The 26,627-nt window shown below is 45.3% G+C and overlaps 1 protein-coding gene across 3 annotated transcripts; it reads left to right on the top strand.

The window, feature by feature from the left end:
- The first annotated feature begins 146 nt into the window (after positions 1-146).
- Positions 147-26,627, top strand: pbx4 (pre-B-cell leukemia transcription factor 4). 3 transcript variants are annotated; one of them, XM_086055815.1, is made up of 10 exons: positions 147-1,105; positions 4,221-4,334; positions 6,236-6,309; positions 19,176-19,420; positions 20,303-20,493; positions 20,606-20,741; positions 21,727-21,883; positions 22,108-22,178; positions 23,850-23,936; positions 24,396-26,627. In XM_086055815.1, exons 1-10 carry the CDS (start codon positions 921-923, stop codon positions 24,483-24,485), a joined length of 1,350 nt encoding a protein of 449 aa, XP_085911941.1. In that variant the 5' UTR covers positions 147-920; the 3' UTR covers positions 24,486-26,627. The 3 variants fall into 3 exon arrangements, with proteins under 3 accessions (XP_085911941.1, XP_085911942.1, XP_085911943.1); XM_086055816.1 differs by lacking the exon at positions 4,221-4,334 and having other exon boundaries at positions 151-1,105; XM_086055817.1 differs by lacking the exon at positions 22,108-22,178 and having other exon boundaries at positions 152-1,105.

The following is a 26,627-nucleotide window of genomic DNA, read 5'->3' as shown; positions in this document are numbered from 1 at the left end:
TGAATTGTACTGCACATTCTTCCAGTGTTTTCCTTTATTGTCCTCAATTGAGTGTTTAATGACTAACATATTGATGACGTCAGTGGCTAGCCATGCGTAAAGCCTGCCACGAGGGAGAAATGATTTTCACCTGGACAAATATTCAAGCCCCCCCTCCTTGAGGGTCGCGTCGCAAACATGTTACACGAACATATTCCACCTCCGTGAATGTAGTAACGTGCCTCGTTGTCGGGAAAGTGGACTTTTTGGCCACCCGCTAGCGAGCCGTGTGTCGTGTGGGTTGCAAGTGAGTGGAAGAAGCCGAGCTCGCCCCACAGCACCACCAGCGAGTACAGCAGATCCCACATAGTCGCGCGACACTCAGCAACAACAATGGCCAAGCGTAGTCTGTGGCGGTAGCAGCTCTGTCTCGCTCTCTCGTCGGAGTCCTCCCTCCCCGCTTTCACTCGATTTTTGGACTCGGCGGCGGCGAAAAACCAACCCGCAGAGATTGGCGCTGGTGTTTTTTTGTGTTTTGTTTCACCCGTCCCACAATGTTTGAGGCGAGCCCACACTGATCGCGCGTGTTTGTCCCCGCTGCTGCTTCTTCTTGGCCGCTGGGTTGCAGCTACTAACCTAGCCTAGCTGCTTTTCACTCGGTGCTTAGCTAACGTTTTTTAGCCCCCCTCCCCTCCCCACACGCCCCCCCGTCGTTTTCTTTAAACAACACGCCAATGTTTTAGGGTATTTTACGTGAACTGTTTTATGACACCAACAGTTCCCGACTACCTATTATTCGTTAAAGAAGCGTGTGTGTATGTTTGTCGCGGAAACTAGTTTGCGGGCTAGCTAACAGGCTAGCTATTTGTGTGTGTGTGAGTGTGTGTGTGCGTGTATCCGCGTAAGGAAGGAAAACGGCGAGTTTCCTTTTTTAACAAAGTATGGATGACCAGACCAGGATGCTGACGGGTCTCACCGGACTTGGTGGACTACAGCCAGGCGACGTGGGCGACCCGGACTCGGTTCGGAAACAGCAGTCCCTCGGCCAGCCCCAACAAGACATCGGGGATATCCTACAGCAAATAATGGCCATCACCGACGAGAGCCTGGACGAAGCACAGGCCAGGTAAGAGCGGCCAAGAGCCATTTTCCATCACGTTGCTACGCTGCTCTGGAGCTCGGTCTTTGCCAACACGGTTCTTTAAAATCACCTCGATTATTTGTAGTAATCAACTTTATAATACGTAATCCAATACCACATTGACGCTCGCATTACTAGTGTTTACTAGTGTTTAAAAAAAAAAAAAAGCTTCTTTGTTACTTAAATTGTGCTCAGCAGCCTTTGAGTTTGCGAACACATTTAGTGTGTAATAACCAAGAACACGTTGACGGGTTATTTTGTTTTTAGTTGGAAAGTTTGAGTTTTCACAGCGAGACAATGGTTGTTCCACTGCTAATGATCTCCCAACCACTTGGCTGCCACTTAAACTGCACTTGCATGGCTCATATAACTGCTTCATTACATTACAGCAGCAGTAGTAGTTCACATTTTAGGGCCTTTTATTAAACCCGAAAATGGTAAAACCTAAACCAAAAACAAACATTCCTCACACTTGATGAGACCTGTCAGGTAAATATTGAGTTGTTGACATCAATCTTTTTTTTTTTTTTTTTTTTAAGGCAGTGAGTGCACAATCTTTCCCCAAAAAGGTTTCAAAGCTGCACCACATTGCTGTTTATGCCTAATGAGATTTGTCTAATTGCACCCCAATGCGTCTGAATAGCGTTCTGCATCAATTGATAGTCGATGTCATTATCCGATGAAATGCAAATGAATGCAGGGATTACTCAATTGGCTCGCGTATCCAGTCAGAAGCTCCCCGTGATGACAGCAGCCATTCATTCATACGACTCCTCACTTAATGCTCATATCACAGAGGTATTCCGGTGTTTCCATTATTCCTAGCGAAGGGGGAATATATGCAAGCAGCCAGCACTCGTGCACCATGTGGCCCAGGGAGCATAAGGTCAGCTTTCAGATAAAGCCCCGGTATCTCAACAATAGGAAAGGCGTCCACTTGCAAGACCGTGGCCACAGTGTGATGTGTCATTAGCTAGTGATTTTCCACCCAACATTTGACCACCTGGTTCTCTTAATTAATTCACTCCCCTTTCACTCCCTCCCTCCCTGGTGTTCATCCTTTTCATTGTGTGCTGGGTGCAATCAATTCTCCTATAATGTGTACGCGAGTGCAGCTGTCCGCAAATCGAGTTTCTATTAATGAGGTGGTGTTGAGGGGGAGGGATGATGCTATATGGCCAAGCGCACTCCGGGATTGTTTGTTTTTGTTACCTTTTCCGACGTGCAGGTTTGAGTATACAATCTGGGCTTGTGCAGTTTTTGTTGTTGTCACGCTTTCCCCACCTCGTAAATATGTTCCCGCCAGCGTGAATCACCGGAGACCAAATAACAGTACTTTGCTCTTAAACAGGCACGATTACAGTGTATGTAACAGGCTAAACAGGTTGCAAATATACAGCACAGTATGTAACTAAAGGTGTGTCTGCTTTTGGACTACTATAGGCCTACCCCTTGTAATAACACTTATTGCTTTAATGTCCACTTTGTGTTGTTTGTGCACAAGAGGGCCACTTCTTTCTGACACATGCAGGGTGTAATGTGTAAACAATTTAATCAATAAAGGCAATTCCATTCCATTTGATAAAATATTCATCCATTGAACAGTGGGTGTTTGTTTTTAGCTGACAGCCCGAGTTGCCCGAGGTAGGAGACCCTTCATCTGCTTGCTAATTGGCCTCTCTCTCTCTTTTTTTTTTTTTTTTTTTTTTTTTTTTTTTTAGGTTCAGGTGAAAAACCCCCCGAAATGCAATCAATCTCAACAACTATGCACAACCTGTTTTCTACGTCCTGTGAAGACACATTTTTTTTTAATGTGTTTTGTAATGGCTCTTCATTTACATGAAAGTACTTTTGACATTGCAAAAGCAAACATTTTTAAAACTTTAAAGTCTACGTTTTGGAACGGGATAGTGCTAATGTTTACTTATAAACAGTCAAAAGGGAGGGCGTGCATGTTAAGTGTTCACGGAATGTGCAAATGCGCCGCAGTCAAAATAATAGTTGTAATTGTGCCCGTGACCTCATTTGTGTCACATTACGTACCAAAGTCATCATTCGCGTGGTGTACGGTAGCAGTGATTGTCAAATTGTGGTAGCAAGCCTTTACGCCGGGTGAATCACGCCAGGTGAATCACTGCCCAAGTTCAATTCAGGTGTTTTAAGTTGAATACATCTGCATTTAATCTGTTAAAGGGAAGTCAAGTTGAAAATGTTCTTTGCAATATGTTCTCTGCACCCTCAATAGACTAAACACTATATTCTGATTAATATTGCGTTTGTGGAATAAGAATTAAAAATCCCTCTTTTTTTTTTTATCCATCTGCCATTTTGCCTTATGCTGCCACTTGCTTTGACTGAAAATGACATCCCAGTGACCTCAGGTGAGCCGAGATGTTCTCAACCTAAGCCCTTAGGCACTGTAATGTCATTTTTAGTCGACAGCAATTGGCTGTACAAACAAAAATGGCAGACGGATAAAAACGGCTGACTTTTTCTGCTTAATTCATATTCCACAAATGCACTATTAATCCGAATACTGTGTTTCGACTAGTGGGGGCACATCAAACTTATTATTGTAAAGAAAAGTTTTGACATGCCCTCCCCTTTAAGACTTGTTTGCTTTCAAATAAAGGAATTACTCTAAAGGATTTTTTTGAACAGCTTTTTTTGTGCAATTTTTCAACTGTTGTGAATAAGCATTCGGTATATAAAATGAAGGCTCGTGCAGGAGGTTAGTATCTACGAAAGGGGCACAGTTTGGTGCTAATCCAAATTATTATTGTTCAGCCCTGTTGGACGTCGGTCGTTACAAATGGATTTGGTCTTTTTCCAAAGGCCACACTGAAATCTGTGGTCGTCGTCATAATTCTTACTCTGGTCAAGTTTGGCCGTCCCACATCCACTCCTCAGTCATGATTTCCAAACAGAACATGTGACGAGGCTGACACGTGACCATGACACTCCTGTTGTGGAGGGTGTGTTGGGATGGGGAGCGGTCAGGGCGGTGCAAGAACTTTGGTGCCCTTCCTGCACACCCTTGCCTGCCCTGCGCCCTCATCCTCTTCCCCCATTCCACCCCCTCCTGTCGCCATATGTTTAGATGCTGGCCAGAAGATTCGCCGGCGCATTGGGGTGGATCAGACGACCCCACAGAGGGAGGGAGAGCAGGGGGGGGCACGGCAGGGGGTGGCCTGCCAGTCAACTTCCAGTACAGGTCAGTACAGGACCGCATGAGCACCTCCCTCTCCCCCCCCTGCTCATATCCTCCATTCTGATGGCAGCCCTCCCCCAACTCAAATCCAGCCGTGATGCGTTTAATGCCACATAGAAAAAAAACACTTTTACATCACTCTGTAGGGCAGCAACGATTCATCGAATCACTCAAATAAATCGATTACAAAAGAGGTCGAAGCGAAACGTCAGCCTCGAAACGTGCGCCACTGCTTGTTAAAACTAAGTTGCCGCGATGGCGGCGAGCCAGGCAGAGTACGTAAAAGACAAAGAATGGCCAAAGTTTGGAATCATTTCGCACTTAATAAAAGACAATAAAGTGCAATGTTTGCCACAACAGCACGTGTACGATCGCTAGCACAAGATAATATATTGATGTAAACTAATTTGATGTAGCCGACCATTGCTAGTAAAGATGTACTGTAATGCCCCCCCGCAAGTGGTCAAGGATGGACACAAAACGCTTTATTGAACAGAAAACCAACAGCGACACTTTCAGTCGCTGACACCCACGTCACTCACCAGGCCAGGCCCTTTTTAAAGTCACGTACGCTCAAAAGTCACAGATACTACTGTACAATAGAATGTACGGATGGCGACCCCAAGTGGACAAGAGCACCAGCACCTCACATGCACATTTTTGTGTTTATTAATGCACGGTTAATTTTTATCCGATTAATCGATAGAATGTTGTTATGGTTGCTTGTTGCTGTTATACTAGAGTGGCTCAAACCACCGGGGAGAAATTCCTTGTGTGTTTCTAACACACTTGGCCAGTAAAGGTGATCCTGACGATTCCAATGCTGAAAATACTCGATTCTAAAAAAAAATCGTCGATAGCTGCAGCCCTTTCACTCCGCCTCTATTCCTCTCACATTGAGGCAGGATCAGAAGACATATTATTTAGGCCCCCCCGTCCCTTCTTGACTTATCCTCGGGGCTTTCACAACTGGAATTGTTGTTGTGGTCAGGTGTAGCCAAGTCATATTCATTTGTGGTTGTCTTAAATGTGCTGTTTTCATGGAAAATACCATGTCATCCTTTTCAGTCCATGCTCATCACATCCAAAGTTGTGTGCTGGGTTGGTTTTGTTTCATCTGAACACCAAATGTGGGCGACAAAAGTCCTTGCCACTCAAAACGTGTTCATCATCCACCCGTTGTGATGTCATAATGTGCTCATGTTTGTCCTATCACCGCCAGACAGTTGCCATTAATGTAAATGACACATCTCTCACGACTTGAACAATGATTGGATTTAACGAGATACGCAAGGGGTAGATTTAATGAATCCGACGCCCCGGTTGGAAGTCTTAACAATGTGAAATTAATTAGTTTTGGGTCTCATCGAAACTCGGCGCTCACTGTTGCCGTACGATGCTGGGAATTTCGCGCTTTTGGCGCAAGCGAACTAGCAATTATCGCAATTCGGAATATTCACCACGACTCCTTTGCAAGCCAGGCGTACAGATGACTCACGCCGAGGCAAGGCAGTTACAGAACGTGCAAGCAAACTCTGTAACTCATTAGCTATTAGGCTCCTTGACTTGCCCCACAGTGCTAATCATCGAAATGACATCATTCTTTTTTTTTTTTTTTTTTTTTGTTGACGTTGATGCGTCAGATATATTTCTGATATGACAGACAAAGGCATTTCCCATTGAGGATGTTGTGAAGCTGCGCTGCTTGACGCTTTTGAAACACTTGCACATACCTCAGTAGACTAGAATGAGTTTTAAGAAGAGGAAGCTGTGGTACAACTTGAGATGGCGGGGGGGGGGGGGGGAGGTAATTCTTCTTTTTTTATTTTTTTATTTTTTATTTTTATATTGTGTTCCTCCTCGCTCTCTCGCCCCCTTCTGATTCCGTCTTCTCTCTCGTGCAGGAAGCATGCCCTTAACTGTCACCGAATGAAGCCAGCCCTGTTCAGTGTTCTCTGTGAGATCAAAGAGAAGACAGGTGAGTTTCGACTCGGCTCATTTCCTTTTTATTCCGTCACTCCATACAAGTTGAAACCCAGTTTGGAGGCGCCTTCCCTCCAATAATGGCTTCCTTGCATCCAAGCTGCTTCCTTCCTGGCCTCGCCGAACTCGCAAATGATTGAGCGTTGATTGTATTTGTTTGCTCTCGGCAGTGTCGATCCTCAGTAAGTTTTGGTTTTAAACGGTCATTTCAAAACTGAATTTTTTTGTCCCACACACACACACACACACACACACACACACACACACACACACAAAACCAGACACTAATAACTGCTGACTACCTACTGCAATCAAAACATCTACTATATCGTCTTCAAATTAATTGGATGGGGGAAAAAAAAAAAAAAAAAAAAAACACCCTTGCATAATCTTGACAGAAAATTCACACACTCGCTGACAGCAGGCAGATATGAAAAGAATCCGCGGGGGTTACTGCCTCACACAGTCAGTGCATTATACCATCTCGACATGCCATTTTCCGACGCGCTCTTCGAACGTCCACAATATAATGCAATTATGCATCGGTAATAAATTGCTATGCATATCAATGCGGTACCCTCGGCCAAACATAGCATGCGGCGCGACCAGACTAACAAAAAAAAAGAATGAAAGCCTCTCTAATAATGTTGTTGGGTCTCATATAAACATGATCCGATGGAAGGCTACGTTTGAGCGCATGCCATTATTTAGAGTTTGATCGCAGTCGCACAATTATTTTAAGCAAAAGCAGCTGGTTATCCCCCAATCTTGTTAGCTATTCCAGTCAGCTAGCTGACAGATTCGAGTGCGGTTCAAAGGACGACGGCTTAGGATGGCTGGCAGATTGATGGTTATGGTACTGTGAATGGGTGGGATTTTCATTCCCCCCCCCAACCGCCCCACTTCTCATCCCCCTTCTTGGCTTCTCTTTCCCTGTGTGCTTGCCTCTCACTTGTGTATCTTCTCACCCCCCTCTCGGAAAAAAAAAAAAAAAAAAAAATCCTCTCTTGTTCAAATACAATTTGAAAATGCTGCACTGCTGCCTGCCGTGGCCCTCTGTCAATAATGTATTATTGCTCTCCAGTGATTGGAGAAAAGTACAGGCTGGGCTTGAGTGAGAGGGGCAGAGTATACCGTTTCCCAGGCAACCGCTGCTCTTATTTACCCTAATGCCATTCACTTTGATTTTCACATTTAGTCTCCCAGCCAACTAGAGAGAATCTCCGTTAGCACTCGTACAGTAAGCCAAAGCGGCAAGGGGAGGGGGCGTTTTTTTTTTTTTTACGGAGTTGGTTAAATGATAGCTTGATAGTGGAGGTGAATATGCTAACAATAAGATGCAGAAACGTTTGGCTTTGCCGGTTAGCTGCTGGCCATCTGCCACGCGGGCGCCCTCCCCGCTGCTCTGTGTTACCTGCTTTGGCATTTCTCTGCTCCTCACAAGACCCCCTGCAGGCTCCATTATGTGCTGCCGGAATGGGAATTGACTTCTCTCCGCCACTGCTTTCGGAAGACCCAATCAGTAACCCCTCTTGTATCTCCACATTTTATGCCCCCCCCAATCCTATGACATGCACTTGTCAGTGCGTACACACTCTCGCTTTCTCTCTGGCGCACATGCAGTACAAGCGCATTGAAGGAGGATGAAAGCGAAGTCGGTCTTTGGGTCTACTCCTACTGATTCTGCGTTGTCCTCTCCTCCTCTGCCTCAGCCTCACTCCCTTTCTTGAAAGGGAAGACTCGCTTTGAACTCGGGGCTTTGATATGGTAATGTAATGGCGCTGTTGGAGGAGGGGTGGAGGGCCGCGGGGGGAGGGGAGGTGAATTCCTCTGAGTGCTGCAGTTGGTTAGATTGTTTTCATTGTAAAGGAAATGCTCTGCGCAAATGCCAGTGTTCTCGCTACATCACCCTACTAGACCGCACGACCCCCCCCCCCCCCCCCACACACACACACACACACAAACCCACCAAACTCAACATCTGCGTGAAATGTGATACTCTTTAATAGTTCATTAAAAACACACTTTGAGGAAGAAAGTAAAAGAGACGGCGGATGATCAGAGTGAGGAGTTAGGGGCTTTGCTTCAACTCTCGTTCTCCTCTCGCTCGCTCTCATGGGTATTTACTGTAAAAATAGCTCATGTGTAGTGCAATGGGACGGCGCATGCCAAAAATCTCCCACAAGCTACCGCGCTTACTACCCCTCAGAAGTTTTTACATTTAGTTTGGGCATCTCTTTAGGCGATTTCTGTTTACCTTTCATCCTCTGCCTTTTGCTGCGCACGTAAACAACGCGAGCCCGTCACTCACTCTGTTCTGTCGCCATCCTCGCGTTCCTTTCGATACGCGTGCCGACGTTGCCAATGTATTTTCGGATGTGTTTTGAATAGGATTGGAATTGGTTTCGGGAGGAATTGATGTGACATTGTGCGAGGTTGTACCTTGGAGACAGCAAAGTGTATGAATAAGTACATTCTGGGTGCTTTCTCCTCAGACGAGCGTACGTTTTAAATATGCCAGTTAGCGCGAGAAGCTGTCCTCATAGCTAACCCGTGCTATTTGATTTGACTTTATTTTGCTAGCTAAGGCAATTGAGAACATATTCTGATTTGCAAAGCTGACCCGGCAACAGACAGCAGAGTAAAAATAAATAGCAAATAACACAGACAACATTCTGTACAGTGTGATGTAGTTACTTTATTACATAACCTCGTCGCACATGGTGACTAAAGTGTTCCAGACAGGTGTGGTGATCATGTACTCTGGTTGGAAAATCAACTAAAAAGTAGGGCAAACCTTGGGCATGACGATTTTTTTTTTTTAATTTTTTTTTTTAAGTGCTGCGACAGAGAGTGCGGGTGGTGGTATGCATGGTGAGCAGAGAGCAAAGACCGGGTGCCAGTGAATGTGAAACGGAAAGGGGGTCTTTGTTGGAAATTACCTGGCTCGATTAAAAGTGTTCTTCTCAAACATGACGGCACACAGAAATATCCGTATTACACCGGCTGATTAACCCAGATATATCTGAATGTGCAGTGTCGGTGTTATGTAAACAATCCTTATCTAGCTCATACTGCCACGCGCCTGTGACCCAAGATAGCATTAGCAATCACAGCAGCCCTTGTTGCATACATCACAATACAGTGCTAGTTCAGCCACCAAATGGCCTCAATTACATGTTAATGGAATTGCAACATACTTGAAGTTGTAAAGACACAAAACGGGCTGTTAATTAACCTGGTTGTTTATTCACAACCCCCGTAGTCATTAGTGGCTTGCTTTGACTAGTGTAACCTTTACGGCGTCGACTAAAAAACAGCAAAACAAAAAAAGCAAAACATTATCCTGCACTATGAGAGATGTTTGTTGGCAAAAAAAAAAAAAAAAAGAAATCGTGGAGGTTACCCTTTCATTTAAAACGGATTCTTTATTTTGATTTATTTTTTGTTTTTAGCCCCACCTGACTTTGATGTTCGTGCTATTAATTTAATTGAACCGCGCACATGAAGCTTTGTGAATCACGGGCCTCATTAAAGCAGCTTAATTATTACAAGTTTTAAAGAGCCCAATTTAGAAAAGCGATAACATTTTATTGCTGTTCGGAACCTATGGGCTGTCATGATTCTGTTTTTATGAAGCTTTACAGCAGCCGTAGCCCCCCCCTCGAGCCTTCACGTGGACAATTTCTGGCCCCTTTTTTTTTTTTTTTTTAAATGATTTCCGGAATCTTCTCAATTTCTATTAATGCAATGCAGCAGAGCAGGATTATCTCATTGCTTTTTGAGGAATCTCACTTGTGATGCGCGCTCTTCCTGTCACTCAGCCTGCCCCTCACCACCACCCTTCTCTCGCAGAAAAGAATAGAAAAAAACATGGTGTGTGTTGGTGGCGGAGGGGCGGGGGCGGGGCTGGTGTGAGGGTGGGGGCTGCAGGAGTGATACAAGGAGATTGATGAGGCAGTAAGAGCAGGAGTAATTACTCGATGTCCATTTCCCAAGCCAGATTGGCAGACGGCTAATATCGCACAGACCCCTGGCCCTGACAGACGCATCGCCGACCCCCCACACCCATCCGAAAACCCCAACCGCCACCCCCAACTTAAAGTGGGGAAGCAAGGCACCTCAACCTTCAGCCCAGGCCTAATGGTGTGTGGGCCAGCCGACTTTCCCATGTGGCATTATTCCTACAGGAACTGGACGCCTGTTTACTGACAAGGCTGTCTACAGTTGGAGGAGGAGCACATCTCTGTGCAATATTTCAGTGCTGTCGTATGATTTTGTCACTCAATTTTTTTTTTCTTTTTTTTTTTTAAACATGCCTGCCGCACACTAGGCAACTGACCCTCGCACACGTAACCAGTTTGCTGCAAGGGCAACAACTGCGACCCCCAGTGTTTTTATCGGGAAACCACAGATATGGCAATGGATTATTTGTTTTAATTGAACCACAAACAGCGTGGCGCAATTTTCCAAGAACAAACGTAGTGCCTTGGCACCTGTAGATGTACTGAAAGGACATTTGTTAGAATAAAAGCGTGAATGTGGATATTCAAGAGGCTGTTAGCTCAATTCATTCCGTAACAGAGACTCTCCACGCTTCGCTTTTTTCATCCACAGGTGCATCTCCTGTACTATGTGCAGGCTAAAATGAGTGTTCCTCATACTTTTTATGTAGATGTATGTGTGTGTGTATATACATGTGTATATACACATGTTACTGCGTATATTTACATAGGTTTGATCCTGAATGTTTGCCGTTAATGTTATACATTAATGGCTACATTATGCCGCCGTCCCTGTGTGACCTATGTCTTTGCTGCTGTAACACTGAAAATTTCCCCACTGTGGGATCAATAAAGGCCTTCTTATCTTATCTTATCGCTGGCATCAAACCAGAACCCCAAAAATGCTTGTTGAGCTAATAACATTGCATTGGCAAAGAGCACAAGCTAATTTAAACTCTCTCGAATAGTCAATAACTTATAAAAAATAACCGAGCCACATGGGGACTGACCGAATTTGGACGTAATTATTAATTGGTTGTTTATATACTGTAACAGTTTGTTGCAGCCACCAAGTTGGCCGCGACCGGATGGTTGTTGCGTCTACCCAGGAACGTCATTTTTGTTGCGAAAACCCTTGCATTTTGCTGATAAAACCTCTCCACGCTTCGCTTTTTAACCCACGGGTACTTATGAGATTGCAAATATAGTTAAGTATGACTGTAAAAAAAAAAAAAAAGGATTCAAATTTGAATTCACAGCCAAACCAATGGCCGATGCCACTAATGAATCCTAGTTTGCCCAACCCCTACACACTAGTTCAGTCTGGTTCGGCAGGCCTCCATTTATTGAACCAATCTCAGGATACAACCAATGTCTAGTTCCAGATTGGAAGCAACCAATTATCCTGTACATAGCCTTTCACCTTACTCTGATGTGTGATTGACTACTCAGACACATTTGAGTCCAGATATATTATTTCTGAGTAGGTCTCAAGACCGGAAAATATGATGTGACATAGTGGGCCAAAATCGCCCACACAGTGAACTCTCAACCTCTTCATCTCATCTGGTCTTATTCTCAGCATGTCCTCTTCCTCTCACACTAAGGCTTGCTCCTTTAATACAAGGTCTCTCGAATCAAAAGACATGTAAATATGTTTTCAGATGGATTGCGCAAGGTTGGTGGCAGCGGGGTGGGAGAGTGTCAGATCCCAGCTCTTAATCCTGACTAATTAAGGATTAATTATAATTGATGGGAGCTTTCCAGCCCTCTGCAATTGTTCACTTTGCTATCTCACGCTGTTTTACACCGCGTCATAAACGCAGGGATTGGCAGTGATTTAGTGGCGTTGTAAACCTACTTGTACTCAAAGTTTACTTAAGTCTTCTGTTAAAAAAAAAATATATATATATATATTACCGAATCATTATGGTGCTCTGTTTGGTTACATTAAACCATACAAAGCAGGTGGAAATTAACGGCAATATGTTAATTTTGTGGGCACGTTTTTACACCTGCGTTAATTCATTTAACACCTTGGTGCAATTTTTTTTTTTTTTTCTTGTGCAGGTGTGGACCCCCACTGGGCCACAGAGCTGGGTCAAATCCACTTAAAAATGAAATGTCGTTTGGCTGATAAGTGGCGTCGGTAAATTTCAAATATAACTCGGCGAGGATATGTGAGTTAGTTTTCATCGGTTTATTTTTCCAACCGATGAGCTGGCACTTAAATAACCGCTGGCAAAAAGGCACGGGCGCGATGCTATTTTGACCAAGCATAAACATAATTAGCCCAGTGGCTTTATTCCTCAGAGGTGGATCAACCGGTGTAGGCTAAACATGTCGCCTCAGCGCTGCGACACCATCTGACTGTGTCATAATGCTTGTTCACGTGTTATAAATGAGGAGCGCTGGTCTGATCTATCGCTTAATTGCGGCATCATTTGCATAACAGTGCAAATTAACGACCTCTCAAATGAGCGTTCATTTTTCACAAAGTCTTTAGGAGCTCCTTAAGAGTCTGCGCTAATGAGCACAGGAGGCAGCTGGCCTGATGAGAGTCGACTGGGGGAAGAGGCGAGCCGTGCCGTTGCCTCTTTTGCTTTTTACGCCGCCGCCGCCTTCTTCATCCTCCTCCTCTTCCTCCTGTGACATTTCACAAAGCCGCGCTTTTCATCTTTCCCCGGGCACAACGGCACCGGTCTTGATATTACACCGGAGACCAACTCTTGTGATCCTCCTTCCTTTATTGTTGATTAATCACGTTTTCAAGCGACGGAGCCGACGGCGAGGTGCACTACTTGGCCGCAACCAGAAGACGCGCTGTTGATCTTCACTCCCAACTAGCGCGCGGTCGGCACAAAAGCGACGTCAGCCGTGGGGAATGGATGTAGATCCAGGCAGACCACCGCAATGCAACACTGCGCACGCAGTCGATATAAAAAGTCGACACACCCCCGTCCGTGTTCGAATGGCAGGTTTTTGTGATTGTAAAAAAAACGGACACCAATATCAGTGTGACGTATAACCTCCGCAACACGATTGGAATTGAAAAGGCGAGTGAGAAAAGAAATGGAATCATGTGGTTGCACAAGTGCGCACACCCTGTTATAAGTGGACTGTGGCGGGGTGCGTAATTAACCACCACATTCATACTCAAGTTAAACAGGAGTCAGCACATATCTGCCACCATTTAATGTGCCTCCGATTGACCCCAAATCAATTTCAGCTGTTCTAGCATGGCTGCAGGTTTAGGGCTAACACTGTTTGGAACTGTTCGTAATTCCTTCCGCCGTTCCTGCCGAAGAACAGCAGCCCCAAAGCTTGACGCCGCCACCACCACGCTTCACTGTAGGGGAGGTGTCCTTCTGGTGATAGGCATGTGTTGGATTTGCGCCAAACATACCTTTGGAAATTGCGGCCAAAAAGGTCAGCCGACCACACGCACACGTTTGGGAGCTTGGGCGCTGGGGCTTTGGACAAGGTGGAAGGAATTATGAACTCTTCGAATTAGCAATCAGTGTTAACACAAAACCTTCATGTTTGTGCTGGGAAGCAAAACATATCTGCAAAAGCCTACTCGAACAGCTGTGATTTATTTTGGGGATAATCCGAGGCACTTTAAATGGCGACAGGTGTGTGCTGACTCATTTCAGATGAGTGAATGTTATTGGCTGTGTCTGAACACGGCCACATCCCAGTTAGAATAGCGTTGGCTATGTCACATTTATGGCAGAAAAAGTTTTGAATTGACTATATATATATATATATATATATATATATTATATACTGTATATATTACATATTTTTTTTATGTAATATTTTTTGTTTGTTTTTAAAGTAGTTGTTACTACGACATTGTATGACCATTTTGTGTGTTGTTTTACGGAGTCAGTCGAGCCTTCCATTTTAGTGACTGGTAATTATGTTATTCAAGAGTAATCAATTCAAATGAATGTCCAGTATGGAGTCTGATGGCGTCTCACCTAAGTTAGATGTTATAATGTAAATAATGTGATTGGATTTCAATTGCGCTGTTGTGATTCAAATTGTCTTCCTACTCTGCCATTTTTGTGATAACACCAAATATGCATATTAATGATTAAGACATAGCAAAGCCTCCATTACCTGACAACACTAATTGATCTATCCCTCATTAGTGTTAAGTGCGCTCGTGAGCGCGCGCGCGTGTGTGTGTTTGTGCTCGGGTGAGACGGTGTTTGTGCATGACCGTTCAGATGGGGGGCGTGCGGCAGTTGAGGGTGGGGTGGGGATAACATGTCGTCATCGCTCTGGCGTCCAATTCTCTCCCTTTTAGTTAATTAAGTGCTGATTAATGATGTGCCGCGGCTGAAGTGTAGCCCAAGGTGTGAGTTGTCCAATTCCACACCTTAATCAGACCACATTGTGTTTACTACGTGCTCTATATGTAGATGTGTGCGTGTGTTTGTAGCGTAGTGGAGGGCTGCGTGCAACAGGACTCCGGTGAGCTCACCAAACAGATGCTGATTAGTGTGAGCTGCTTAAAGTAGCAATGAACATATGGATTGTGCTCATTAAGTTGACTGCACTCCTAAAAAAAAAAAAAAAAAAAAAAAATCAACAAATAACACCTTATTTAATAAAAAAAAATTAAACAAAAAAAAAAAAGAGAGAGAGGTGGGGGTGTATGTAACATTACTTTAATGTTGACGTTACAACATTTTCATTGACTTAAAGCCTATTAAGGAAACATCTCATTTGTCATGCAGGCTCTTTAGTGTCAATGTCGGACAGTGTCCTCGTCAACAAAGCCCCTCCTTTCTTTTAACCTTCCTACATGCTAGCACGATGGACTTACTTTTAAATAATAAGTTATGAACATCATACGTACACGAGTAGCACTTGTAACATCCAAGTCTATAGCACTTTTTTTTTTTTCCCCTGTAAGGCAAATTTGCGCAGTCTTTTACTGTACATGTTTTTTTTTTTTGTGGAAAGATTTCTGTGTCCCAGTTCTCTTTATCTGTGTAATGAAAGGATAACTGATGTATTCACACTCCCATCTTCTCTCCGTCTCTGGCATGCCTCGACTGTGGATTCTTTATATTTCTGTAACCGCTCGGTGTCTCTTCCCCGCTTTGCACAAACACAAACACACACACACACACACACGCGCACGCAGACGCACATCTTCTCCTGTGACTCCTTTTTGCAATTCTCCTTGGCTCTCCTTCCACCCTCCCCTCTCTCCTCACCTTTTTTTTTTTCTTTTCCTCCCCTCTTCCTCCCCTTCCCCTATCCTTCTCTCCCGCTCCCTTGCTCTCTCCCAGTGAAAGGCTGAGAATACCCAAGGGAGCTGATGCAATTAAAATGCTAATCCTGTCTGTCTACAGAGAGAGGGAGAGGGGGGGGGGGGGCTGACAGCATGAGGGATTGCGGCTCACATGGAGAACTCGACTGAAATGGAGAACAGAGGGGGGGAGAGAGAGAGAGAGGGGGGGGGGTGCGCTGAAAGGGAGAGGGGGGAGGGGATGTGTGCTAGCGGTGGCGGCGAGGGGGGGGGTGGCGGGTGTAGAGACAGAGTGAGAAAGGGGATGCTAGCGAGGGGAAAGACAGACAAGGATAAAGCTTGTGCTGTGAGCTGAGCAATGATATACTGACTGCGTTTAAGTCTTATCTGCGCCTCGGTGTGGACGGCATTACGGTTAATGTACATCACGCCAGCGCGTTGCTCGGGCTCTTCACCCTTACTTACAGCCACGCTCCGCGCCAGCCCGCTTGTTGTGTCTGCACAGCTCAACGGGCTCGCGCGCTGGCAGCGAGCGGCGCAGAAATGAGAAAGATTATGTATGCAGCCAAAGCCCAGCTGGATAGCCTGAATATTTCATAGTATATGTTGCTCGCTCCATCTCCCGGTGCCACCGCGAGGGTGGGAACATGCGCAAAGTACCGTCGGCCCTCTCTGGGTCTTATCGGAGTAAGACCAATTTAAGTAGCGCCGCTTCTCATTAAATCAACCGTCGTGTGGGCGCTTTCGAGAGCCGGTTGAGCAAAGCAGATTTTTTATATATTTTTTTTTTTTTAACAACACCCCCCTTTTGATGTCTTTTTTTTTTTTTTTTTCCCCCCCCAGCATCTGAAAATGTGCCAGCGATAAGTAATGCAAGTTAAAGCAACAACAAAACAAGTAGTAAGCCAAAAGGATGGATTTCTTGGAAATAAAATCAACTTAGCTTCTCTCCGCGGCTCTGTGCACAATGCTAACTCACAGACGGCCGGCTGCTATAATACCACTAGGCCACTAGACTGTGCTTGAGTGCAATTGTGGGTAATCACGGCTTAATTGGAGTAATTAGGGGAATGTAGGGGCATTAGGCTACAGCTGGGGGCCATAATGAGGCGGGGAGGGGCAAAAGGGGTAGGGGGCAAAGCGATGAGAACCTTTCGGAGTTCTACAATTACCCCGCGTACTGTACGGCAACTCTGTTTCTGAATGGACAGTAAAAAAAAACAAAAACAAAAAAACTATGATGGACATTCGACGTGGCCCATGGAAGTACGGCCGAATTTTTACATCCGTGCACACTGCCCGCCTCAAACAAAAGGTGTCCCATTATTTCAGCGGTAAGAATAGGTCCAAAAAGGTTCCTTTTTGCGTTGAGTTATCTTGACGTTTTCTGGCTAAGTAGCGGCGAGCCTGCTGGTGAATGACTGCGAGGGAGGAAAAAGTGGAGGGAAAATGATGGGCGAATCAGGGTCATTAGTTCAGGCGGCAGGGTCTGCTGCATTCCTGAGTCCTAAGATGGGGGAGCAGCAGAGCAGGAATGCGCCTTGGAAAGAGAAGAGACCTAAGCAGAGGGAAAGAAACAGGCAAGAAGGAACAAGAAAAAGTCGGGGGGGGGAGGGATTTGGACGCTTTGCTACAAATGGTGGAACACTCATTTATCAAATGAAGGTTGGAGGGGAAAAAAAAAAACTCAACTCATCTTTTCGCTCTGTGGCATCTGGAATGTTTGAGCAAACTTTTCTGTTTTTTTTCTTTTGCACATTTGGTTAGCACAACAACAAACAGCTTCGTTGCTGCTAACCTGTTTTTTTGGGGGGGGTTTTTTTGTCTCGTCTCGCTCTCCATGGCGAAACGTCCTCAAAGGTGACTCACAACACTCTTGTAAAAAAAGTCGCACTAAAAGCAGAGGCGCTTCCAACGACCGAGCTCGTGCACTCCGTAACCTTTGAGTGTGAGATTTGACTAACTAGCGTAATCCGCGAGGGGCAACCCTGTGTCCTGCCGGATTAATTGTGTCATCCATATTGTTGGCGTGTGTTTAAAACAAACACCCTGGAGTCAGTCTCCTGTTTTAAAAAAAATGCCCTTTGAGGGAGTTCTAAACCGCACAGATAAAGCTGAGGTCAGTCCAAATATTGTTGGAGTTTACACTACTTATCGGGCTAGCCTCCATTTAATAAAATGTCCGTTTTGTGACGCCCTCAAAACTGGACCAAGTAAACCTGGCATGTCCGCCCGCGGTCAAATTTGATCCGGCCCGCACCCTCTGTCATAAAATTAATAACATCTGGCCCGACAAACTAAATCCAATTTTGCTTTTACACACAAGAGGGCAGCAGAACTCTGTCCAACTTCATAACCCTGTGTGACCTTTTCCGGACAGTTTTCTAAAATGGCGACAATGAATAAAAAAGGGAAGGTTGACAGCGAGGGTTGACAATTTAAGGAAAAGTGAAAATTGGAAACTGAAATACGCAACAATTGTGTCTGTGTCATTTGCGGAGGAGACTGTTACCTATTTCCCAGTTTTTAAGTCTAAACATTCACTGGACATTTACTTTCAACAATATGCCATGTTTGAAATTGTGAAATTGACCCTGGCCTGTACTGGTGAATATGATATTCACATATTTGACATATTTCCCTGTCATAGAATAAAAATGTTAAGAGAACATTGAATTGCCAGTTGTTATTGATGTTTCAAATCTAATTTGCACTGGTCAATACTTTTACTTATTTCCCTGTTTTAAATCTAAAAGTTTTGTGGACCTAAAGACATGTCTAAGAATCTTGAAATTTAAACAAGAAAAAGTCCAAAACGAAAGGTTGACTGGTTTGCTAAAAATGTGCTTGGATTTATTGATGTTCCCTGCCAAAAAAGAATGTCAGGCTAAACGTTCAGACCCCCCCACCCCCCTGCATTTTCACCTCACCAAATCTGGCCCTTTTTGCAAAACGTTTTGTAATATTTATATTACAGTCCCCTCATGCTAGGACAACATAGATCTCTCTCTCTCTCTCTCTCCAAGAAGTGGACTTCTTCTCTTTACCTTTCCTGAAGTGTACAAGATTTCAAACGGAGTCAAATGTTGGAGGCGGCCAAGGAAAAGATAGTCGTCTGCGCCAGAAAGTTTCCACTAACAGAGTGTTATCTGGAGGTTTGTGTATGTGTGAAAGAGAGAGATGAGAGCGGGGCTGCGGGCTGACAGAGGTCCCGGTATAATACAGTGGTGGAGAGCAGCGACTGATAACTATACTTATGGCCACTGGGGCTCATAGTGACAGCACATGCACTCCCATTACTGGTCCCATGCCTCATGCCCTTATCTCTGGCAGCCTGCCACCGAGGGACCACACTGCCCTCTGCTGTGCAACCCCGGCGCTAGCCCGGCTTCATTAGCAATCCAGTCGGCCAACGCTCGGGGAGCCGACCCGACTGGGGTCGACGCAGCTTTTACCTCTTTGAATTGAAGAAGAGACGTGCTTTCATTTGCCAGAGCCTGCTTGAAACGCGTGCGCTCCAAAACGAAACATCTGAAGGCGTTCAACCGACACTTAACGTTTGCCCTTCTCCGTTTTTCCATCCAGTTCTGAGTATACGAGGCGTGCAGGAGGAAGACCCCCCAGACCCGCAGATCATGCGCCTGGACAACATGCTGCTGGCAGAGGGCGTGTCCGGCCCGGAGAAAGGCGGCGGGTCGGCGGCGGCGGCCGCGGCCGCGGCGGCGGCGGGCGGCTCGCCCACGGACAGCAGCATCGAACACTCCGACTACAGAGCCAAACTGGCCCAGATCCGTCAGATATACCACTCGGAGCTGGAGAAATACGAACAGGTGTGCTCCTCGGGCTACTTGGTAATCATTTCGAAACCCGTCAGGCACTTTGAAGCCGCGTTCCCACCCAGCGGTGCGGTTCCGTTTTGCAGGCGGCGCTTTGGAACAATAAATCCTGATTGGCCTGTCTTTCCACAGGAGGCCATGTCGGCGGGATGGTCCGTAACTGCATCAGCTTTGCCTAATAGAGTGATGAAATAGTAGATGCCGCCAGGAAATTGAGAATATGACAAAAGATTGGCTACGTTTACACGGACACAATCGGATTCAAATCACGATCGGAAGCACTGTTGCCATGGGCGTCACAAATACGGATCAGGTTCAGTCCGTGCGTCACGCTTTCGATCGGAACAAATCATTTTGACATGCGCGGATTGACCGAATGGTAGCCTTAGCGACTTCCGTGTCGACAAAACATCGCTCCGTCCATTTCTACTTTCAAAACGTTAGCGTTATTTCGCGCGTTTGCTGACTTCACAGACGCGCGCGGTCAAGGCAGTTTGTTCCAAAATTTCCTAATTGGTTTTACATGTGCGCAGATTGGATTATCATGCGTTTTTTTGTTTTGTTTTGTTTTGGGTACTCCGGCTTCCTTCCACATTCTCTAAATGACGTACGTTTGCTTCGTGAAAGACCGCCCCCCCCGTGACCATAATGAGGACGAGCGCTCTACAAAATGGATGTTCCAACATCCCCCCCCAACATTTCGTACTTAGGCAGTCTGCGAAAGTTCCTTGCCGCACTTCCCCACGACAAGCCGATTATCCGCTCAGAAAGAGTTAAGAGAGCAACTCTTTCGTAGCACCCGACCGCTCCTCCCCTTTGCCTTTCTTTATCCGAGCGCTCGCTTTCAAGCCCGGTCTTCTCTCTCGCTCTCCGCAGGCATGCAGCGAGTTCACCAACCATGTCATGAACCTGCTGAGAGAGCAGTCTCGAACACGGCCCATCTCGCCCAAGGAGATCGAGCGCATGGTGGCCATCATCCACCGCAAGTTCAGCTCCATCCAGATGCAGCTCAAGCAGAGCACCTGCGAGGCGGTCATGATCCTGCGCTCGCGCTTCCTCGACGCCAGGTGTCTGCGTGTGTGTGTCTGATTGCCCGCGCCAGCCCCAAAGGCGGAACCAGGTGATCCTTTGCGCGCGTTCCGAGCATGTCGCTGATTGTTTTTGCTCTCCCCGCGTCAGACGCAAGAGGCGCAACTTCAACAAGCAAGCGACGGAGGTGCTCAACGAGTATTTCTACTCCCACTTGTCGAACCCTTACCCGAGCGAGGAGGCAAAGGAGGAGCTGGCCAAAAAGTGTGGGATCACAGTGTCTCAGGTAAATGCAGATACTAGGTTCCAACCGATATGGATTTTTTGTTTTTCTTATTTTTAGGTCACCGAAGATCCCGATATTTGGCAGAATAGTATTCCGATAACAGATTAGTCAACCGATTAATAAAAAAAAAAATATATATATATATAAATAATGAATAAAATAACTTATATTTTGGGTCCTTGATTCTTGCAACAATAAAGGACACTTTTTTTTTGTTTTTGTTAAAATTTTATCCTGCTTGAATTTTTTTATGTCCTTTGTTTTCGTCTTTGTCAATAAATATCACGCGTGACCTTTCGGGGCTCATATTTATTTCGGTATTGCTGTGCGTGAGTCCAGAAGGAAGGAAGGTCAAACAGCCGTTTGAGGATTGTAGTTTACTTTATTCTGTATTTTACTTTAGTACACAATACTTAGTGATATTTGTGTTTTATCTTGCACCCGCCAAATATTCCCTATACTAAAAAGAAATACTAAAGCGAATAAAAACTGAACTGAAAGGAAGCGTATTTGAAAAAATAAACTAACAAATCTGTTGTAAAAACGAATTGAAAAAAAATAATAAAAAATTGAATGAAAAAAATGAATTAAAAAAAATGGCAAAATGAAATAAAAACTAACTGACATGAAAATTTTTTAAAAACCATTAAAATCCAGATTAAATTGGCCAGTTAATCGGTCAGGCCATTAAAACTACTTAGGCTGGATTCACTCCGCGCGGTTCAAGTAACCCAAAAATTGCAACTATAGAAAATTTGAAAAAACGCAGTGTATTTCAGGGTCTGTATTCATGCGCCTTTAAGAGGCGGGGCATGGTGGCGTTGCCGTGACACATTTGCGAGTGTGCATGTTCGCACTTGTGGAGTTCCATTAAATCAAGCACAAGAGCTACGAAATGACACTTCGGGTTTTGCGCGGACGTGATTTGGGCTGTCCGGCGTAGTTTGTTGTCTCAACACTCCGTCCGTTGTCTGCACGTCCGCAGGTCTCTAATTGGTTCGGCAACAAGAGAATACGTTACAAGAAGAACATCGGCAAGTTCCAGGAGGAAGCCAACCTCTACGCAGTCAAGACAGCAGTGGACGCCGCCAACGTGTCGGCGCAAGCCAGCCAGGCCAACTCACCGGCGACGCCCAACTCAGGTGAGACGCCGTCCGCCTGTCCATCCCTCTCCACATGTCGACCGCGCCTCATCCCGCGCGGGCTTCGGATCCTCTACGCCACTTCTCCCCCACCCCCCAAAAAAAATCCGAAACCCAAAAACCTCAGCTTCAAAACTGTCCAAATGCTGTGCCGTATTTTTCGGACCCCCCCGAAATAACAAGCGCGGCGTCTTCACCGGGGTGATGCGGTTTGTCTCACGCAGGCGACAGCTACATTGGCCTGCGATTGCTCAACGGGGAGGGCATCGGCATGGCACCCTCTCTCCAGCCGCAGGTACGCACTGAGGACGGCTGCGCCCGCCGACCTCACTGCCAGGCGCCCGCCATAGCTTTCCTTTTAGCGTAGCTTCCTTTTGACCCCCGACAACCTCCCTAGACCCCCCCCCCCCCCCACCCAGATCCCTTCTCATCCCAAGAAAAAGTCCAAGCAAGGCACACTGGGGAGTCAGTAGTGTCCAATCCTTGAGTTGTGTGAGCGTGTCCCCCCCCGCCCCCCCTCCTCTGTGCTGAGCGATTGTCAGCTTTCCCCCCCGGGTGCCGATAGACGAGACACACTTCCCGCCTTCATTGATCCCGCCACGCTCCTGCAAACATCCCCCCGCTTGTTATGTCCAGGTACACTTGAAAAGAAAAAGAACGTGAGCTTGAATTATCAAGTTAATCAAATTCATGTAAGTCGCAACAACAGTGAAGAACGTGCAAATTATTTTTTTCACAGTGTGCGTTGGAAAAAGTGGAGGTGCCGATGTCGCTATCTTCTTTAGCCGTTCTCGAAATGTTTACGTGAGCCATTCCGATGTGCCGTTTGCGTGCGGCACTTCGGAGAGCCGCTTTACAGAGGTTGATGTAAACGTCACGTCATTTATCGAGTTAGGAGTAGGTGCGATTGTTGTAACTTTTAAAATAAAGCAACAGAAAAGCTGTGGTAGGGCGCCGCCATGTTCACGTGCGTGGCTAAATGACGACGTCCCAACACTGTTAAAAAAAAAAAAAAGAAAAAGTTGGGTCAACTCAAAATTTCAAGACAAAACACTTGGATACAATTCTTAAGGGAAAGTCAAACCCCGAATTATCTTTATTACAAATATGTTCTTTGCAGCCCCACTAGTCGGCATTTCTGGAATATGAGTTAAGAAGCAAAATGCAGCTGTTTTTATCCCATCTCAGGGAGCGGCCATTTTGTCACTTCTTGTCAGCTGAAAATGACATCACAGATGCTCCGGTAACGACCAATCATAGCTTCAGCTTCAGGAAGCAGGTGAGCCGTGATTGGTCGTTACCTGAGCGACTGTGACGTCATTTCCAGTCGACGAAAGTGACAAAATGGCCGCCCCCTGAGATGGCTAAAAACAGCTGCATTTTGCTGTTTTATTATTGCAAAGAATTTTTTTGGGGGGGGGGGGGGGGGGTTTGACTTTCCCTTCCAGCGCAATTTGATCGTTTTCCACGGCACACTTGATGATCTCTCAAGTTTATTCCGTTTTTGTCTGTTGTGACTCCGATGAAGCTCAGCTCACATTTTACGACCAATTTACGCAGGAACGAAGATCAAAGATCCCGAGACTTTTTTTTTTTTTTTTTTTTTTCTTGCAAGTGTACATTCACCCAGTGCAAACAGAACACAACGTGTGCCAGTGAGCTATTTTTATTTTTTGTATTTATTTTTTTATGTTCCGTGCGTCTCGCTGTCTCTCAAGCCGTCCTTTTTGACGTCTTTCCTTTCCACGGAAAGAAACTCAACAACAATGCTAGTTGTGATTAAGATGAAGCGGAACATTCCGTGCTCAACAAGACAGGCAGCGACGACCACAAGATTGCGGACTCTCACTCGGCCATGTTGTTGCCTGGTTGTGGCGTTTGGAAAGTAATGACTTTGTGTAGTTGCTGTGACCGACTGCTGTGTGTCTGTGTGTGTGTGTGCGCGCGCGTGCGCGTGTGTTGACAGGTGGATACCCTGCACCGTGCTACACACCTGACGGGCGGCTATGAGGAGCTGTCAGGTAGCGGCCTCTACACCCCTCATCGCCTGGATGTGAGTAACTCATTAGAACATATCACCACCGCCTGTAGGCGTCCTTTTTAATTTCATTTCCAAGGGGGCACTCTTCTTCTCTCAGAGATAGCTTTACGTGATGCGGAATTTTTGACAAAATGTTTTTCAAAAATGTCTTTACTTTTTAATCTTTAGTCTCATGCCGTAATGACACTAGGGCCCTACCGATATGGATTTTTTTTTTTTTTTTTTTTTAGGTCGGTGCCACTTCAGATATTTAGCACAATGCAATTCCGATTTTTTTTTTTTTATTTTTTGTTCCTGGTGGGCCATTGTCTGAATGTCGTTATCTTTTTCTTATGTTGTATTGTATTAGAAATATATTGTTTTAAAAAGCAAATATCATCCAATTAATGAGCCGGCGACCTTCTGGTAAATCAAGGCACCTCCGTATTTGAACCTGTTTTTTAACATTTTTTTTAATGGTTGTTGTTCCAGGCTAACAGCTGGCAGGACTCCACCAACCCTCCCTCCGTCACCTCCCCTCCCGGAGCTCCCGGCAGCGTCCACTCCGACACCTCCAACTGATCCGAGTGGCTTCCGCCGTCATGCCATTTCCACTTGGGGTGGGCAGAGGGGCTGGGGAGGGGGTCACCCTCTCCCACCCACCGCCATCTTGGACTCAACGGGATCATGTCATGAACACAACACACTGTGCTGGAACACAGGACAGCAACGCAACCCTGGACTTCCCTCCTCCCACTCACCCGTGTCATGATGCCCACGCATACATGTGTATATGCTCATTATCTTCACACACACACACACACACATGCGCTCTTCACCTGTGGCTTCGTTCAATTGGTCGCCCCAGCCAGGCTCTTACCAAAGCGCCGCCGCCCGGCTCGTCATCGGCATCACCGCGTCGCACTGTTAGCATCCTTGTTATGAGCGTAGCTAACCGGTTAGCAGACCAAGAGCAAGAGTGGATGGAACTACTAATCGCCTTTTTATTTTTGGTCATTAGATTTGACTCCTTTTTTTGTGTCCGCTAGTTTCTCTGATTGTAGGCCATTTTTGTGTGAGGGTGTGTGTGTGTGTGTTTTTTTTTTTTTTTTTTTTTTTTTTTTTGTAAGAATGCACCAGCCGCCACCAAAAAAATCCACACACGCTGCCAATAGCGCATCGGAGAGGGCGAAGGAGGAGGGGGGCTGGTGACGGTGAGGGCGACCATCCGGAATCTAGCAAAACTCGTCTTCCATGCATGTTAGGACTCGTTCTAGCCGCGTGTTCTCGTCTTCATTCAGCCCCGCCCACTCTCACTTACTTTACCTTGGTTTTTAACTCAGAAAAATGGGGAAGAAAAAAAATAATTAAAAGGGTATAAATATTACAGTCAGACCAAAAAAAAAAAAAAAAACAAAAACAAAAAAGAGACGAGCGTCACGTGTCGCTCGGATAGTTGCGTGTGTCGTCATGGCGACGCGCACAACCTCCTGATGTACCAAAACCAAAAATACCACAGTCAGTAATCATGCTGATGCCACCGACTATTTTTGTGTGTCTTGGTTTTTTTGTGTGTGTGTGTTTGGGGGGGGAACACATTTTTATTTTCAAATTTTACAAATATGGACTTTCCTGTGTTGTTTTTGTTTTTCCCGGCCAATCAGACAAGGGCTCAACTGTCTCTCTCGCCCTTGTTACCAAAAACAAAACAAACAAAAAAAGAAACCACTGTTTAGCTTTTTTTTTTTTTTTTAACACAAGTTTTAATGGTCAAGTTAGGACGTCTTGTTATGAAGACAGAAATATCCTTAAAGAGAAACGAAAACACCCCGTTAAATGTCCGATGTCCGAAATGTAATTATTTTTGTTACTTCTAATACACCAAAATGTGATCAAGCCCCACCCTCCCTCTTGCCTGCCCCGCCCCTCCCCGCTCTCTTTTTTCTACCTGTGTAATGGATGTCACTGTACAGTTTGTGTAATGTTTCACCGTTTCTTTTATAAACTCGACGCTCGGTTCCGATGCTACTTTTTACTCTTTATTTGGCCTTTCTGACCCCCTCCCCATCCCCGTGATCCCTCACATACACACATGACTTGCTATATAACTCTGTATCAACTTTATTTTTTATTATTATTATTATTGTTATTTTTAGGCTTTTTGTTACATAACCGGGTGGAAATGTGGGGTTTACTGCTCAGGACATTTGCTGCTGTGGAAAATGATGGTTCCCAAGAAGCTTCCGTGAAAGTGATGGGGGGTGGGAGGAAAGCCTCCACAGTATCAAATGTCCCCCCCAAAAACCCCTTTTGATTATTATACTTTTTTGTTCTCTTAGTATATTTGTATCGCCTCTCTTTCCCTTGTATTTACCCCTCTCTCTACCTCTGTCTTTGCATCTCTGTTGTATATATAACCCCCCCCCCAAATACTCCCAAACCCACCGCTGTTTTCAGACCCACGCGTCTGTCTGAACTCCTTTTATACCTCAACTTTAGAATTGTTCTAGAAAAGAAAGAGTTAAAAACAAAGGAAGAATGACAAATTGTAGTGTTCTTATTAGAAACTTAATAAAAAAAACAATTTAGTGTGATTTTTTTTTTTTCTCCTGCTTTTCTTCTTCCAGTATTTGATTTCAGATTTTAGGAGTGTTTCATTTTATAAGTTGTCACAAAATGCTCTTGTGATAGTCAAATGTAATAAAAAGGAGAGATTGCACCATC

This window comes from Filicampus tigris, chromosome 16 (assembly GCF_054856515.1).
Source record: "Filicampus tigris isolate MCC_2025a chromosome 16, RoL_Ftig_1.0, whole genome shotgun sequence".
Lineage (NCBI taxonomy): Eukaryota > Metazoa > Chordata > Actinopteri > Syngnathiformes > Syngnathidae > Filicampus > Filicampus tigris.
Note: the sequence above shows the minus strand (reverse complement) of the source record. Positions and strands in the feature narration are given on the sequence as shown.

Bases quoted from the DNA above. Each gene is read 5' to 3' on its own strand.
- pbx4 (XM_086055815.1), top strand. From the start codon at position 921: ATGGATGACCAGACCAGGATGCTGACGGGTCTCACCGGACTTGGTGGA. The intron at 1,106-4,220 runs GTAAGAGCGGCC...CCATATGTTTAG, and splicing joins CTGGACGAAGCACAGGCCAG to ATGCTGGCCAGAAGATTCGC. The intron at 23,937-24,395 runs GTGAGTAACTCA...TTGTTGTTCCAG, and splicing joins ACACCCCTCATCGCCTGGAT to GCTAACAGCTGGCAGGACTC.